This window comes from Dysidea avara, chromosome 15 (assembly GCF_963678975.1).
Source record: "Dysidea avara chromosome 15, odDysAvar1.4, whole genome shotgun sequence".
In the NCBI taxonomy this organism is placed as follows: Eukaryota; Metazoa; Porifera; class Demospongiae; order Dictyoceratida; family Dysideidae; genus Dysidea; species Dysidea avara.
The window spans coordinates 1,736,230-1,753,908 of NC_089286.1; the positions used below are offsets into that span (position 1 = coordinate 1,736,230).

The following is a 17,679-nucleotide window of genomic DNA, read 5'->3' on the forward strand; positions in this document are numbered from 1 at the left end:
TGGAATAAGACACTTGATACAGATCTTGGTGAGACTGCAGATCTGCTTCTTGCATACAAATCACAATCAGTACACCATAATCACAGTGAACCTATAATTAATACAAAACACTACATTCAGTCAGCATTTGTTTTCCCACTGGTTGTGCATTATTTACATGATAGTTACTGGTAGAGAATTATTATTATGATTAAAGTACCTGGTAAAGACAGAGCCTGTATACCAGAAGGCCTTACAGCACAAGTGCCGAAGGCCTGTGTGATACATGGTCCCACTAAAGGTGTTTACATTAACTTCACTATTATATAAATAAGTGACCAGGCCTAAGTCCAAAGTTTGTCCAAAATGCTTTCAGGAAATTCCAAGTATTTCACCCATTATGCTCTTCAGTGTTCCCATTATGCATGTGCTATGCTCCTAGGTTAACAATATTTTCATACTTGGAACATTTTAACCAGTGAATGCTCTATTAGAGTATTTTACTACAAAGTGACCGCACTATTGGAGAGCGAGTTATGTACAATGTAACTTGCACATTTCATTGACTGCTTTATTAGAGAGTATCAATCTAGCTTCAAGAAAGTAAGCTCTATATTTCCTAATATGCTAGTGTTATGCTGGCATAGCATTCTAGCTTATTACATGTATGTATGCCAGCATATGTGACACAGGCCTCAAAGGGACCAACATACGTATAAATGATTCTACTTCCCCATTACATGTACTTACAGGTGTAAAAACTAACATTACTTTTCTTAGACATAGGCATAGATGCAAGTGATAATGCTGATGATGATGTGGAAACTACTGACAATCATACAATTGGTGCAACATTTTGATATCTATCTGTTAAGTAGGTGTAAGTTTACAGGAGGAGATACAAACCACATTCACACAACAGCCAAAGCTACTAAGCCAAATCGAAGAACTCTACCATGCCCCCTATGTGGAAAGCCAGCATTAAAGAAGCTTCGACAGCACTTAACCCAGGTCCATAAAATTCCAACTGAAAATAAAATGGAACGTGATAAGCTAGTAATTGAGGCAAGAAAGGTGTGCAATTGTTACTTCAATTGTGTATGAATGTTAGTTGTGATTCTTTAGATACAAACAAATTTACAAAATTCTTTACATCATGATCAGCCAGAACGTGCTTTACTGGTTAGTATACCGAATAAAGTTCATAGTTTCAATAAAGCTTTTGTAAATTTAGATTGGAAACAAGAGAAACACTAAGAAGGTGAGTGTATAATTATATACTGTGTTGTGCCCTATTCTCTTATTTTTGATCCATACATCTACAGACATGCATCACAGGATCCTCATGTACATCAACATCAGATGTAAGTTATATACTCATTTTAACAATATACAGATATAATACTCATAAATTACAAACACATACTTTTGCATTGCGTGATAATCTTGTATTTCTACATGTGCATAGGAGGAACCGTTGATTAATACATATCAGGTACAAATATTTTGTATGCAGAATATCCCATTATTAAAAATCTTTCAGTTAAATTCACGTGATGAACTTGATGCTTCAGCTTCCACAAGGAAGGTAAATAAATTGAATGCAATAAATATTAGCTACTTTACAGTTGTATATTAACAGATCTATCGCACACAATTGAATACAACTAGAAAGGTATTACTTCAATTGCTCTATTAATTACATAGTGAGACAAATCTACAGAGAAAGATATTAGATCATCACAACATCTGGCAGAAGTAAGCACTATAACCAGCTGATGGATATGTTGATCAGTTTAAGGGGTTTTCGATGGGTCTATCTGGTGGCTGCCAAGAGGAGGTTGGTGCTGATAACATAAAGCAGGACATTCTGAAATTTTTCTATTTCGTTGTGCATACGCACCCACAACACAGGTCCCTGTCATACAGAGATGTCCTTTTGAATAAGCACTGTCTTCAGGAATATTTGGATTACCTAGACAAGAATATAGGTCCACAACCATCAACCATGATGAATAAAATGCGCAAGCTTACCTTGGCCATTCAGTTTGTTAATTTTGTTGAAAATCCAAATGGTACGGATTATCAGTTGAATTCTCGATGCCACACATTAGTTGATACCCTAAAGAATTGGGTGAAATCTTTAAGACAGCCACGAGCTAAGCAGAAATCAGACCAGTTCAGAACATCCACAGCAAAGGTAAATATTATAACACAGGTGATTGTAAGAATGGGAGGGCTGTTAAAAATATGTTTTGAAAATTCTTGGGGAGATGCTGCAGAGTAGATTGGCATTGTTAGTTTGTGTTATTATAATGGCTGTTGATATTTAGCTGGTCATTGCATTAAAAAAGCTTTTACATTTATACCATATGACACAAAAGGTGTAAAAATCAAAAAAAGCTGTATCAACTGGGGCACCGCTAACTGCCTACACTCCCTTACTTCAACTACTGTACCCCACCATGCTATCTGCCACCTCTTCTTATTGTTGCTGCATTAAATAATACAAATTATTGATTCTAAATGAAGCCCTAATCCTAGTTGCGTTTCTTAGGAATGCTGCTCCTAATCCTAGGGACACTGCTCCTAATTGTTCTAACCCTACTGGCAAGTTCTTACTGTATTCACAGCCAATGATAAATAAATTTCAGTCCGGGTAGCCCACTTCGTATTATAAAATTGACTAATAAAATTTGCAAAAATAACAGTCTAACATTACATCTATACCATGGTAATTAGTTATGTTTATTTTTAGGCAGAAACAGCAAGCAGCCCTTACGAGTTTATTGACTCAAATGCTGTAAAGCACGAAGTCACTGCTACCATTGAAAGAGCCAAGAGTGGGGCAATTACATCTGAAGACATCAAACTAATAAATGCGTACATGGCAGCAAACTTAATGTTTTTAAGTGCCCAGAGACCAGCAGCTATTCGGAATATGACGATAGATGAGTACAACAACAAGGAAGAAGATGATGAAAAGAAAGGAAAATATCTAATAAAGGTAGTACGCCATAAGACAGCAGCACAAGGGCCAGCTAGGGTTATCGTCAGCAAGAACATCAATGATGTAATGAACATGTATCTTCAACATATAAGAAGCAAGCTAACACCTCAATGCAGGGCATTTGAGTCACGTTTCTTTTTAACACCAACTGGGAATGAATACCGAAATGTATCAGAAGCCATTAACAAAGCTGCCAAGTATTTTAATCTCGAAACTCCAAATGCCACAATCCATCGCAAAGTTGTATCCACGGAAACCAAGAAGCACAAGACAAGTTGCATAGATGAGGTCTGTGATCGATGAGCCACAGCAGGGCAACCTGTGAACGTTTTTACCAGAGAACATCCAACGTGCAATCATTTGCAGCACAAGAAACCATAGAAGAGCTATGCTCTAATAAATACTTTAGAACGGATCAAAGTGACATCATCACTATTGAGTGGCCGTTAACTAATAATACGGTGCCGTTGGCTCTCTGCCGTGAGATGACTAAGAAATACAAGATGTTGCATGACAAAACTGACAAACAGATCCAGGATCATTGGAAAACATTAAAAAAGCGATATGTAGCAAAAAAAATAATTTTGTATTAGCTATAAATACTGTTTGCATATGTATAAATTATCATAAATGTATAGAAACTATAGTTACAATCATTTCATTTGTCTGTATCAACAGAAACAAATCAATCTATCATACAAACAAACAAATTTTATCATACCTTTATTCCGGGACATTTAGTAGATATTCATATAATATACCCTAGAAATGACTAGGCAATGTCAGAATAAAGTGGTATGTCACAAGACAGCAGCAATGGACCAGGTAGTGTTATTTTCACAACAAATTCAATCCTAAGCCTAACTTCAAAAATTCAAATTTTAAGAGTATTTGCCATCTAATGATCCACAAATGGTTTATATACGTTTATATATCACACTTTATTTAATACCAACTGGTAGTGGTCCTGACACTGCCAAAGTCATTTCTAGGGTATACTTATACTCTTATTATAATCCACTCACTTGGTCTAATCTTCTTTAGCACAACAAACTGTAGAGGAGCCATGAAATACCTAAGAAGTGGCTGTGTGAACTTTTATGCACATCATACAGTAGTATGCCATGATCAGAAGCCAACAAAATTGCCAAGCATGTTAACCTTGAAACTCCAAATGCCATAATTCATCACAACGTGGTATCCACTGAAACCAAGAATCACAAATGAGCCACAACAGGGCAACCCATGAACTTACCAGAGAACATCCAATGAACAATCATTTTCAGCACAACAAACCACAGGATGTAGGACATAAACATAGGACCATAGCCGCCAGCATTTGTGTTGTAAAGCCTTAATAAGTAAAATAAAAAAAGAGCGCAGCTGTCTCCATGTATGATGCCTGCCTAAGTATGACATATCGTGGTAATAGATCATAACTATGGCATTTTAACCTCAGTATTTGCAAAGAAATAAATAAAAACCAGCTGCAGCTGTCTCCATGTCTGATACCTGCAATAGGATGACATGATATAATAATCGAATTAAAGCACATCATGGCACATCATGCCATGGGACCATAGCCAGCCATAATGCAGTGCTTTTCAAACGAGGCTGTTGGCAAACGGTAAATATCTAAATAGCCTAAGCAGGCTAACACTATTAAACTGGTGCAAATGTATCAGGAACCGTCGGGGGCATCAGGATATTTTTTTATACTAGATTATATATTACATCTACTCACTGTAGCGAGAATTTAGGTATGCCTCGAGCCTCAATGGAGAACGTGGCCCAATAGGGTCGTCACGTGACATAACTTCCAATTTGGTTTGGATTACTCGCGTGATCACACAGTATGTGCCACGTAGGTAGTAGGTAGGCACGCACACAGTAGGTACGCACGACTCCCTAGCCTTTCGGTGCAGTACAAATGATCGAAAATCGCGTAAACGTCCGCGTTGGGCTTGAGCATAAGCGTTGGTCAGTTACCACAAGAGGCTATGTGAGTTTGGCACCACTGCTAACCGACGCTACACAATAACGCCTACTTTACATGCACAGCAAAAAAATATTATTTTGTTATTTATCTGCGCATTCGAAAGTTGCTAGCATTAACTTGCAATCTAAGAGTGGGCGTGGCTCGTTTAAATAAAGCATAGCAGCGCACATAAAATCATTAGCTATTCGCAATCGGGAGAAGCTCAACGTCGCATCTATTTACATTAAACCCTGCAGTATCACAAAATATACATCAATATCTCACGTGATCCGAAGCAAAAGGTCTATTCCTGGACAAAACGAAACTATCCCTGGACAAAATGTTGCCCATAAAATTCCTATTTGGATATGTTAATGTCTCTGAAAGCTCCAAAAGTACACCATTGACCTCAGGAATATGCACAATTTGGTTTTAAATCTGAGGTTTCACCAGGGCCATAGAGGGACATACGGGGACATTTGAGGTTCCATGTAAGGACCCTAACCCTAACTTGATGTCCCGACTTGGGAATATATAGGTGTACATTTTACCTTAGACTCTCCTCTTTCATTTGACATGGTTGCCATGGCAACTTTCTTCAGGGACAAGTAGGGACATATAGGGACATCATCTAGGGACGTGCAAGCATATGACCTAAAATATTAAGTAACAGTTTTGCTGTGTCTGTGTTTATTAGCAACTGAATATTGACATATTCATACTATGTAGCTCTCCTACTGCTAAGATCTGCTGCAGGGACTCCCCAAATATAGGAGAATACCAAAGTCTCATGAATTTACAGGCCCATAACTTATTCTAATGGAAACCAATCATATCTATTTTTCACTATCTTGTACCTTCATCCTTACAATACATGTTAAACATAATAGAGAGGCCATATATATCAGTACTGTCCTTTTAAAATTCTTCGGTGTCCCTAAAACCTCAACAATGTCCGGTCCATATCTCACTCATTCATTAATCAATTTTGTATATTTTACACCAATAAGCATATCTCAGTCTAAAGTATGTTCTCATTGATTAATTTGAACCATACAAGTCATGGTTGATACTTGAGAATGTGCAGTAGTTTCCGTCCCCGAGCTCCCTCCACGTCACATCTTCCAGCAGTATCCGGGCCACCAGAGCACCGCCAATTAATTTCTATGTTACTATAGGACTTTCTGTGAAGTACTGCACCTGGAAATCGTTTTACGTATTAAGGTTCTGGCAAAATTGATTCACCACGCAGTCGTCACGAGTTTGAATCGAAATACTCTAATAGAACGTTCAGTTGCTATAGTGATTTGTAATAAAGGAAAAGTAGTCTACAAAAACCTGCACTAAATTTTAAAAACATTAGCACGGAATGAAAAAAACTAGCCCTTGTAAGTTGCGACTATTCTAGCATACCACACCCCCTGAATTACATAGCAGGACGTTTGCAGGGCCAATGCAGGCTTTATAGGGCAATCCGCATCCACAAGAATAATGAGTGGAATTAGGGTTAGAGAACTTGTCTTTCTAAAGACCTGAGAATCAAGAGATTGATGTCTATGAGCACAGGTTGAAAAGTCGACGTACTCTAATAATAGAATGTTCAACTACTCTAATAGAGCAGTCAAACAGTGACGTCATCAACTTACTGTAGGAGTGCACTCATGTGATTGCCTAATATCGTGGTCGCACTTTTAGCATGAATATTAAAATAATCTTGAGCTACAGCAGCATGCAATGGCTAACAATGAGAATCAGTAGATTATTTGTGACATAATACATAAGAAGGCCCTCCAAGCAGTAATACAACAGTCTATGGCAATTTAGAAATATTCTAGTCCTAAAGCTGCTTATCAAGCAATCAGTTACTCTCAATAAATCTTTTTGGCATGTGATTGTGTAGATTGGAACATTTACTTTGCCTTTGTAGTTTGTGTGTGTGTTGTACTATAGCTTATTTTATTTTTGTAGCTTCCTACATCTCTATTGTTGCATGTGTCCGAGGTGTTGGACTTATCTGTTTTGAACATGTTTACTTTCTCTCATACAGTATAATTATCTACACCACTAGTACAATCAATCTAATAACATGTGCACGTACACATGCACCAAATACACACAGACACACTGCTCCTGATGAATTCAATATGGAACAATAAAAACATAGTTTAAAATCATGGCTAAATAGAACATATATTTGACTATACACAATAAAAAAAAATCAAGTTTAGTTTGTTCATTTCAAATGGCTACCTGCAACAAAAGCAAAATATGTGTAGTGACGTAGAGGCTTATGCGAGACAGTGACACACTCACCACAATACACATCGAAACACACTACACAGGTAGACTCACACACTACACTACACAGGTAGTAGACACACACTACACTACACAGGTAGTCACATACAACACTACACAGGTAGACTCACACACTACACTGCACAGGTAGAAGACACACACTACACTACACAGGTAGACTCACACACTACACTACACAGGTAGTAGACACACACTACACTACACAGGTAGACTCACACACTACACTACACAGGTAGTAGACACACACTACACTACACAGGTAGACTCACACACTACACTACACAGGTAGTAGACACACACTACACTACACAGGTAGTCACATACAACACTACACAGGTAGACTCACACACTACACTACACAGGTAGTAGACACACACTACACTACACAGGTAGTCACATACAACACTACACAGGTAGACTCACACAATACACTGCACAGGTAGTAGACACACACTACACTACCCAGGTAGACTCACACACTACACTACACAGGTAGTAGACACACACTACACTACACAGGTAGTCACATACAACACTACACAGGTAGACTCACACACTACACAGGTAGTAGACACACACTACACTACACAGGTAGTAGACACACACTACACTACACAGGTAGTCACATACAACACTACACAGGTAGACTCACACACTACACTACACAGGTAGTATGTATCAGAAGCCATTAACAAAGTCACCAAGTGTTTTAATCTTGAAACTCCAAATGCCACAATCCATTGCAAAGTTGTATCCACGGAAACCAAGAAGCACAAGACAAGTTGCATAGATGAGGTATGTGATCAGATGAGCCACAGCAGGGCAACCTGTGAACGGTTTTACCAGGGAACATCCAACGAGCAATCATTTGCAGCACAAGAAACCATATAAGAGCTATGCTCTAATAAATACTTTAGAGTCACATACAACACTACACAGGTAAACTCACACACTACACTACACAGGTAGTCACATGCAACACTACACTACACAAGAGTATCTCAATCTGGTAGCTGTGTTATAATGACCATTCTATTTAGAGTATCTCAATCTGGTGGCTGTAATAGAGTGACTGTTCTATTAGAGTATCTTGATCTAATGGCTGCATTAGAGCGACTGCTCTATAAGAATAAGAGTACCTTGGTATGGTGGCTGCATTAGAGTGACTGTTCTATTCACCATCACTTTAGAGTACATACTAAACACACACACACACAGAGGACAGATACTAAATTTGTACCTGCATTTTCAAACAACTCAAATCCGATACGTCTCCGCTTCACTGCTACAGTAGGGTACCACCTGTAAGTACACATCAACAGTACAAATTTCAGATATACAGAATCACTTTAAAATACATACCAAACACACATAAATATCAATACAGTACAGTATAGTGTAACACTATCATGTACCTTTATTTAGAAATAACTCCAACCCCCAAATATCTTCACATGGCTCCGACTCAATACCAATACCTGTAAAATTCTGTAAAATTATAAAGCAACATGAATCATTGATCCAACATTTAGATGCATATATTATCCCTGCAGAGAATATTAAACACACATATACCATTTTCACACCTCAGATCAAAGGGAAAAGCCAGTGTATATATCACATATTGCACAGGTTCTGGAATGTTAATGAGATATACGCTGTGCAATAACATTGATATTGCACAGTTAAGTGTGCATATATCTCATAAAACTTTCCTAAAATTCATCAGATTTCTTTGATGTACCATTGTGCTCCCTTCTGTTATATATGGAACCAAAAGTATGGTGATTGTGGGATTGAATTTTCCAGTTCTCCTGTGGTTTACAATTGAGTCTCCTGTGGCTCTCAATTGAGACCAACTGAATCGCACAATCAAAACTGTCTCTTGGTGATGTAGGTTTGTTAAAAACCTTACATAGTATAGTTGGAACTAATAAACTTTGATATAGTAACCATAATAATATATTAAGCCACTTCAAAGGAGTTTGACATAATACCAGCAGTGTTGGACAAGTTACTTTGTAAAAGTAACTAGTTACATATTACATATTACTTGCAACTGAACTATTTAGTTACAGTTACATATTACCCATAAAATAAAGTAACTGTAATAATATTACATATTATATTACTTTGTGTCCACAGCCTTAAGTTGTCACGTGTGAAACTACCACTTTATCACGTGACATGATTGCGTTGTTGGACAATATGCAAATTTTGGTTATAAGTAAGAAGCTGGTGAATAAGCTTCATTCAGTAGGCCTCGTTACTTCGTTGTGGCTAGGCGTTACTCAGAGGATAACTAACGAGATTAGTAACTTCGTTACTTGTAGTAATAATATTACGTAATATTAGACTCGTTACAGTAACTATATTACTTATGTAACGCGTTACATTTGTAAGTAAAGTAGCTTGCGTTATATTACCTGTTTTTATAGCGTATTTCGTTATATTACTTTGTTACCACAAAAGTAATAATATTACGTAACGTGTTACATAAGTAACGCGTTACTCCCAACACTGAATACCAGACCACATCAAAGGCACTCTCAAATACATCAAAGGAAAGTGGTATATTTATTTATTTATTAGTTTTACAACCACACCGTACATGTACAAAATTATAGTTGATTACAAGAGTGTCGATGATAATTGGTGATTGGAGTGGGGTGGCTGATAGCTAAAGGCACGAACTGCCAATAGCTAATTACAAAAACTAACTACCTACTTAAATATACTACTTAATTACATATAGAGTAAAAAGGGTAGTGTGTTTGTTGTTTGTACATGAAGAACAGGGACAGCAAAAATATTAGCTGTACCACAGGCACAAGTACATTTGCCTCATATATACGCACTCGTGCCTGTGGTATAACTATTACATATAATTAATAAAATTGGACACCACAGCTAGACACACACTACGCTACACAAGTGTAGGCTTGCACCAATTATGCTGGTATACTTTTGACCATAATAGGCTAGCAAAAGCATCAAGCATTATGCCAGCATAATAGGAAAAATTGTAATTAAAATGTGCAATGCGCACTCCACAAATACTGCACAACATGAACACACTGCACATTATTACGGCATTTCATATCAAAAACCTTGTAGTGTTCTTATTTTTACCATTTCTTGTCTGATTATTCACACTTCATGGCAATAAGATCGAGGTACTCTAATACAGCAGTCACTTACTCTAATACAGCAGTCAGGAAATGCAGATATACTCTAATAAAACAGTCAGTGCTTGAGCATAATCTAGATCTTGATTGAGAGTATAATTTTTAGCATAATAGGCTGGATTTTTGAGCACTGCTCAAAAGCATAATAGGCAATTTTCAAAGTATAATTGGCTCAAGCCTACACAGGTGCACACACATCACACTATATACTCAGGTGTACACACATTACACTACACGGGTACACACACACACACACTACACTACACACTGCGAAATGTTTACACAAGAAAGAGCCAAAATAACAGATAAAAATCAGCTTTTGAGGGACACCACTTACAGCCCTAACCCTGACCTTCTTGGCTGGACCACTAAATTTCAAGCACTTTTGAGCCTGGCTACAGCTTTATGGCAAGGATTATTCACAGATATTACGTTGTAGGTTTGAAGATGGTTGTCCGGACTCTCTTGGGGTCATATTACAAAATAAATTAGTGATTGCTAATTAGAGTTACCACTGCCAACGTTCATGGTTTGACCTCAAACTTTGAAACCTTTAAATTCTTTTACTCACTTGTAGCATATAGTTCAGTCTAAAATAGCATGCTAGCATTATCTAGGGTTAGTTGGCCATAATCGGGGTCAGACCCATCAACCAAATGGTGATCATTAACTGGAGTTATTAAGGTATGTGCCATTAAACTGTTATTGGCAGTTAAACCAGGTTGTCTATGGATAGAATTTTTAAAATACATAGCTATCTGCGAATAGGGACCTAGCTGCAAAGCTTATCGTGTGATTTAATTAATTCAGTGGCTTCTATATGTATGCAGTACAGTGTGTTGTATCAGGTAGCTAGCTAGCTAGCTATGTCACTTCTGGACGTTTACTGACCACAAATATCCATCCAGTGGCTTTATATATAGCCTTGCTGTAATGATTTGTACTTACAGTTAAATTCAGTCCATTTAGGATAGTTTTCCTTGCTGTCTAGCATAGGGTATTGAAATGTATTAATGAAATTATATTTGGAATATAATTTGCTAAGCAACTTAGCAGCCAGGTTGCATAACATGCGCAAACGTATCGATGGCTATCTTGAAGGTAGAATCCACTGACAAGCCGGAATTATACCCACTGGTTGTTGTACAGCACAATAGCTACCTGGGACTGGCCTCAAAAGTTCAAGGTATTTTCGTCCTGGATACTGTTCCACACCCAGCCAAAGCGCTAGATCACGAGTCAACGAGTACATCGAGGGGTTATCATAATAGTAGCAGTTGTCATCACTATAAATGAACTTTTAGGCGCTTCCAACCGAATCACATGCGCAGGGGTTTATAGTGGTGGGTGGGCGGAATATCGATAAAACATCCGCCAAAATTTTATCATAATGCCGCTAATTAGGGGCCCGCGAGTTATGTAATGCAACAAAACCTGTTTTTTGCACCAAGTAATGCTAAGCCTAAATCAAACTAGCCAATGCTGTGCCGTGTAGCCTTGTTAAGTTGGAGGGAAGTAACGCGCACAAATTCCGCCTTGTTGCATTTACCGTTGAAGTTGTACGTTTGCTTGTACCCTCTGCCGTTAGCCTTCGAAGAAACTGCCCACAGACAGAGCTAGTCCAGGTCTGAGCTAATCCTCAACTGCAAGTCGAATTGTTTGTGGTTTCCCCAGCTAATTTACTAATCGGCAGGAGACGCGTTGATATTTGCGGTAAGCGCATTTGTTGCAAATGCTGAATTTTAAGACAATCATTTGTTAAATTTATTAAACTGTTAGGCAAACATAATGCGTGTCAGTTGCACTTTAGCAAGTGTTTGAAGTTTCCAGGGGTGGATGAGCTGCTGTCTGGCTTCCTCAACTACATAAAAATACAAAACAAACAATGCATTAGCTACTTTTAGTGGGTTGTATATCAAAGACAAAATATGATAAAATGGTAAAAAGTGAAAAAAAGGTGAAGGCAAAAAGGTCTGCACTAGGAAACAAATAACATGAACTGTGAATTGAACCCTGGATCTCAACACCACACCACGTCTTATGCTACTAACACCAATAGAACCATGAGCTGTACTAAACTAATATATTATGCATCCCTACACAATATATGTGATGACTCACTTATTCATTTTAAACACAGCAGATTCAGAGAACGATGATGAAATCTCACCAGCAGGAGACTGTAAGCAATAAATAAGTATGCAACAACTATTTACTAGATTGTGTGGTATTGCAGAATGCTAATAAGAGACAATCCACTTTACTTAGCTATTTTTCAGGTAACTTAAATAATTAATGTATATTTAACAGCCACCGTATTTATAGCCACAAAGGCATCATCAGAAGTTCACGTATCAGGTATGGATGCCAGTACGTTAATATATGTAGTTACCTATTTCATTTTATCTGATGTCCCTGTAACAGTGAGTAACTCCACAGCATTAGGACATCATATTAGATATAATAGCCGAAGCCGTACCAATGCAGTCACAGGCCAGTAAGCTTGTATCAGTCGTCCGCCCTATGATTTCAGGTAGGTAGATTGCTGAACTCCTTGGTTTATTAGACGCATTGGGCTTTAGATACACTTACACCAGACAAACCTGCAGTGGAAAACTCAGGTTAGTATAATTTCAGCATACATCACAGTATATCAATCACCATAATTTTCTATTTACAGACAAAAACAATGAAGGATTTGAGGACAGCAGCACATCACCGCACCCTTTAGCAACAACTAAGGAGAAATACCTTTGGGGGTTAATGAAAGGGACAAGATACTCTAGAGATAATGTTCATATTGATGAGGTTGAAGGCAGGGGAAGATCTGCCTTTGCGGCAAAATCCTTCAACGCTGGAGACTTTGTTTGCGAATACAAGGGTGTTGTGCGCAAGAAGATAGCAGAAGACTGGGGGGATCAGCGCAATGCCTCCCTGGGTCTTGGTTGCTACTGTTTAGATGCAACATACGAATGCACTACTTATGTTTTCGATGCCACAGCATCTATTAATGACCCAGGGAGGTATATCAACCATGCAAGCAAAAATTATAATTTGCTTAAGATGCCACCAGTATTGATTGGAAAGCCACCACATGCACAGCTTAAAATTGGTTTTGTGGCGAGGACAGATATCAAACAAGGGGAAGAACTTTTTTTTCACTATGGGTTGAAAAGCCAACCAGAATTTCCCTGGATCACAACTGACGTAAAAAAGGTGGGTACAAACCTGCAGGAAATGCGTTCATCAAGAGAAAGGTAATTCTGCCACATATTTGCAATTGCACTGTTCACAAACACTCTAGATCCCCTGTAGTAAAAAGAAAGCCACCCAACCGAACCATCATGAGCTGCTATGTGCCAGGGTGCAGTACCCGAAATGTCAAGAAACTTGCAGACCACCTAAGAGTAGTACACAGAGACTTGACATTGCAGCAAAGGCACCACTACCTGAAGATTGGACGTACACATGCTCGACGTGTAAGCAGACAATTTCATAAACTTACAATGCTAACGATTTTTACTTAGGAGGGTCCCCCTGGAGTTACAATAGAACAAGCTATTAGGAGGGTAAGTGGACCTTATCATCCTTACACTACAGTTACCTGTATTTATATATAATTACAGGCTAAACCTATAGCATCACCTTTTAAGACAACGTCTCTGTGTCAGCCAAGCAGCCTAACTCCTCCACCAACGTTGACTACACCTGCTGTCACCACTGCAATCCAACATGTAAGCTGGCATCTTCAAATATCTGACTTACTGGTCACTTCTGGTCATCAGCAATCCGGTGACCTTGCTGCATTATCAAGAATCCTAACATCTCTGCCTACATTCACTACACCTGCTGTCACCACTGCAATCCAACATGTAAGTTAGCACTCTTACAATATCTGACTTACCGGTCACTTGTGGTCATTAGCAATCTGAATCCAGTGACAGTTTGATACAGCCAAACGATCCACCAACGTTGACTACACCTGCTGTCACCACTGCAATCCAACGTGTAAGTTGGCACTCTTACAATATCTGACTTACCGGTCACTTGTGGTCATTAGCAATCCACATCCAGTGACAATTTGGTACAGCCAAACGATCCACCAATGTTGACTACACCTGCTGTCACCACTACAATCCAACATGTAAGCTGGCATCTTCAAATATCTGACTTACTGGTCACTTCTGGTCATCAGCAATCCGGTGACCTTGCTGCATTATCAAGAATCCTAACGTCTCTACCTACATTCACTACACCTGCTGTCACCACTGCAATCCAACATGTAAGTTAGCACTCTTACAATATCTGACTTACCGGTCACTTGTGGTCATTAGCAATCCACATCCAGTGACAGTTTGGTACAGCCAAACGATCCACCAATGTTGACTACACCTGTTGTCACCACTGCAATCCAACATGCAAGTTAGCACTCTTACAATATCTGACTTACCGGTCACTTGTGGTCATTAGCAATCCACATCCAGTGACAGTTTGGTACAGCCAAACGATCCAACAACGTTGACTACACCTGCTGTCACCACTGCAATCCAACATGTAAGTTAGCATCTTGACGTATTTCACTGATGGTCACTTCTGGTTTCTAGGCATCACCTGAATCCACCAATTCTACTGTCACTGCTTCTGTGCCTGCATATAAATTTAATTATGATGGTTTTAAAGTGTATTTGAAAACAACATACTGTAAAAATCCTGAGACTGCTAAGGCACATGCAAGTGATGTTAGATTGTTCTTGACAACAGTGGGTAGCGATGAAAATGATTCATTGAACCTACTCAGCTTGCCGATGTTGGAATCATTCAGGCTAACAATGGAAGATGAGTTTGAATATAAGCCATCAACAATTAAGGAAAAACTGAGGCGATTACTGTTGGCAGTAAAATACATTATACGGAGTATTGACAACCAAGACCTGTATTACAAGGGTAAAAGGATTATTGATGAACTGGAAGAGTGGTGCCATGGGCTGGGAAAAGGAATCAGTTTACAAAGAAAAGAGCGTGCCATAAATGTACGTCAGCAAATGCACAAAATACAAGATCCCAATGAATTTTTGGAGCACAGTACGGTATGCTCATTGCTTCACACTATTACTAGCAATAATAATTTACCTTTAGTAGGTGAAAGCAAAACTGGAACAAGCCTTTGAAGATGTATCTGGATGTGATGATCCAAGCAAATCATCTATTGATATCATCACAGCATATGCTGCAGCGTCTATTGTGTATGGCAATGGACAGCGATCTGGGGTCATCACTCAGCTCACTATTGATGAGTACAACATGCGAGAAGAAGGTGATGATGGGTTAGTGGTGATCCCATGCGTGCATCATAAGACAGGCTCACAAGTACTAGCACTTCTAGTCATAACAGAGGATGTGGACATTTTTGTTGCAATACTATTACGATAACATATGAACAAATATAGTACCTGCTGAGGCCTCATTCCAACAGCATTTCTTTCTTACGTGCAATGGAAAGAAGTATTCCCAAGTATTTAGACGAATCAAAGAATCCCTCGCCTCTGACAACTTGATTCTACCCCAACCAGGCCTCTACAGAATTCTGGTGTCATCAGAAGCACGTCAACACCTGGATGTAAAGAAACATAACAACACAGCAAAACATTTAAGCCATTCCATGCAGACTAGTGCAACATATTACGAGTTGATGGATGTATCAGATGCATCCGAAGCACACGCATCCATCTACTCCCTGTCATTGAGAAGGAGATGGAGCCAGGAGGAGATCAGACTAATAACTAATAAATGGCCACTGTCTGGGAACAACAGTCTCACTGAAAGAGACTGCAGAGAATTTATTAAGGAGGCAGGATTGTCGAGACACCCAAAGGAGGTTCTGTTTAAATGGGAACAGCTTAAAACATCTAGTTAGACATTTGCCATATTATAGACAGATGCATATATTCTCTACAGTATCTTAATCCCTCCATTCATATACTTGTAAATACAATGTAATCATTATGTGAGCTGTTCATTTAGAGTATATTACTATAACGCTGGCTATTACAAATGAAACGTAATGTAAATATAAAAGATCTTAAGATTTTAGAGCGCAAATCAAGAAGAAACGGGACCTTGGGTTCCCACTCACCACTGTCTGTGTAGGAACCTGACAAACAACCTAATATTGGCAAATAGAGCCACAGACGTGGAACTGAAATTTTGGTTGTTTTAGCTATGAAGACATATACCTATGGGAAAAACTTGCTCCACTAAGGGTTCAAAAGCCATCCACACAAATGTGTTGATATTCTTACAAATATCTCGCTTACTTCACTGCTGGTCAAATCTTTAAGGATTGAAGTTAAGCCTCCGGCCGCACCAGCACTTTTTCTCTTATGAATCAAGTTGTATCAGCATCATCATATGGCCACACCACTGCAACAATAAAATAATAACAAATAAGAGCAGTCATAAAAAGTTAATTGGACAGCATTGGACAGCATATTTGTGGTCACGTACAAACTAAAACAGAAACCCTTAGGCTATAGCGAGGTGTCTCAGGGGACGTTTTACTATATTAAAGTATTTGAGAGATTCTTGTCTCCATTGGCGGTTGAAGGGAATGGTGTCTGAAGGAATGTGTTTACACATCAACCCTGGTAAGCCCCAAATAACCTGTCATGTCAAATTCCCACCATTTACCCAACTTAAAATGGTAGAGACACATTGAACGTATCACCTGAGCAAGCGTTTGGGGATCAAACTTCCCATAGTGGGGTAACATCTCCGTGTTAACCCCCAGAAAAGCCCCAAGTAAGTCCAAGGGGGTAATGGGGCAATATATTGTGAGGGTGCCTATCCTGTGATGAATAGAGCAGAATGGCATTTGTCGGCCAAATGCTATCAACTTTGGTGTGACAATATGATGACGCTAGTACTACTCACAGTGCATGCATGTCGAAGAGAAAACGTAACCATTTCCTATGCCATTCAGTGACGGACCTGGACACAAATGGTCACGCACCATACATCTATGTAGATTTGTATAAGACACAATGCCATTCCTTAAAGTAATTTAATGGCTTCAGATGCCCCAATACTCAAATGCTGAAATTTCATTAGAACATGTTGAGAACCATATACGACAGTGGGAAGTATGCAGCGACATGAAGTAGTTAACATGGAACAAGGCATAGGCATAGAGTTCTGTTTATTGTTCG

General features: G+C 38.7%; 4 protein-coding genes and 1 long non-coding RNA gene across 5 annotated transcripts; 4 read left to right on the forward strand and 1 right to left on the reverse strand.

Annotated features, from left to right (window-relative positions):
- The first annotated feature begins 961 nt into the window (after positions 1-961).
- On the forward strand, positions 962-1,771 carry LOC136246037 (uncharacterized). Its single transcript, XM_066037488.1, has 8 exons — positions 962-1,053; positions 1,105-1,161; positions 1,214-1,240; positions 1,305-1,343; positions 1,448-1,474; positions 1,523-1,567; positions 1,622-1,654; positions 1,703-1,771. The coding sequence occupies exons 1-8, from the start codon at positions 1,018-1,020 to the stop codon at positions 1,739-1,741; spliced, it is 303 nt and encodes a 100-aa protein (XP_065893560.1). The 5' UTR covers positions 962-1,017; the 3' UTR covers positions 1,742-1,771.
- Positions 1,772-1,999: 228 nt separating this feature from the next.
- Positions 2,000-3,641, forward strand: LOC136245153 (uncharacterized). Its single transcript, XM_066036658.1, has 2 exons — positions 2,000-2,179; positions 2,738-3,641. Exons 1-2 carry the CDS (start codon positions 2,000-2,002, stop codon positions 3,290-3,292), a joined length of 735 nt encoding a protein of 244 aa, XP_065892730.1. The 3' UTR covers positions 3,293-3,641.
- Positions 3,642-7,009: 3,368 nt separating this feature from the next.
- On the reverse strand, positions 7,010-8,767 carry LOC136245094 (uncharacterized). The gene is made up of 3 exons (XR_010695734.1): positions 8,702-8,767; positions 8,527-8,588; positions 7,010-7,217 (listed from the first exon to the last, which is right to left on the reverse strand). It is a non-coding gene; the product is annotated as an uncharacterized lncRNA (long non-coding RNA).
- Positions 8,768-12,955: 4,188 nt separating this feature from the next.
- On the forward strand, positions 12,956-14,471 carry LOC136245154 (uncharacterized). The gene is made up of 7 exons (XM_066036659.1): positions 12,956-13,007; positions 13,072-13,095; positions 13,155-13,731; positions 13,779-13,953; positions 14,002-14,043; positions 14,101-14,208; positions 14,260-14,471. The coding sequence occupies exons 1-7, from the start codon at positions 12,956-12,958 to the stop codon at positions 14,353-14,355; spliced, it is 1,074 nt and encodes a 357-aa protein (XP_065892731.1). The 3' UTR covers positions 14,356-14,471.
- A 108-nt stretch (positions 14,472-14,579) lies between these two features.
- LOC136245155 (uncharacterized) lies at positions 14,580-16,407 on the forward strand. Its single transcript, XM_066036660.1, has 5 exons — positions 14,580-14,756; positions 14,809-14,892; positions 14,945-15,028; positions 15,079-15,561; positions 15,614-16,407. Exons 1-5 carry the CDS (start codon positions 14,580-14,582, stop codon positions 15,902-15,904), a joined length of 1,119 nt encoding a protein of 372 aa, XP_065892732.1. The 3' UTR covers positions 15,905-16,407.
- The last annotated feature ends 1,272 nt before the right edge of the window (positions 16,408-17,679 follow it).

Coding starts and splice junctions, on each gene's coding strand:
- LOC136246037 (XM_066037488.1), top strand. CDS start 1,018: ATGGAACGTGATAAGCTAGTAATTGAGGCAAGAAAG. Junction 1,162..1,213: donor AGCCAGAACGTGCTTTACTG/GTTAGTATACCG, acceptor TTGTAAATTTAG/ATTGGAAACAAGAGAAACAC. Junction 1,344..1,447: donor CATGTACATCAACATCAGAT/GTAAGTTATATA, acceptor ACATGTGCATAG/GAGGAACCGTTGATTAATAC.
- LOC136245153 (XM_066036658.1), top strand. CDS start 2,000: ATGCGCAAGCTTACCTTGGCCATTCAGTTTGTTAATTTTGTTGAAAAT. Junction 2,180..2,737: donor TCAGAACATCCACAGCAAAG/GTAAATATTATA, acceptor GTTTATTTTTAG/GCAGAAACAGCAAGCAGCCC.
- LOC136245154 (XM_066036659.1), top strand. CDS start 12,956: ATGCAGTCACAGGCCAGTAAGCTTGTATCAGTCGTCCGCCCTATGATT. Junction 13,008..13,071: donor CGTCCGCCCTATGATTTCAG/GTAGGTAGATTG, acceptor CACTTACACCAG/ACAAACCTGCAGTGGAAAAC. Junction 13,096..13,154: donor ACCTGCAGTGGAAAACTCAG/GTTAGTATAATT, acceptor TTCTATTTACAG/ACAAAAACAATGAAGGATTT.
- LOC136245155 (XM_066036660.1), top strand. CDS start 14,580: ATGTTGACTACACCTGCTGTCACCACTACAATCCAACATGTAAGCTGG. Junction 14,757..14,808: donor TCACCACTGCAATCCAACAT/GTAAGTTAGCAC, acceptor TGTGGTCATTAG/CAATCCACATCCAGTGACAG. Junction 15,029..15,078: donor TCACCACTGCAATCCAACAT/GTAAGTTAGCAT, acceptor TCTGGTTTCTAG/GCATCACCTGAATCCACCAA.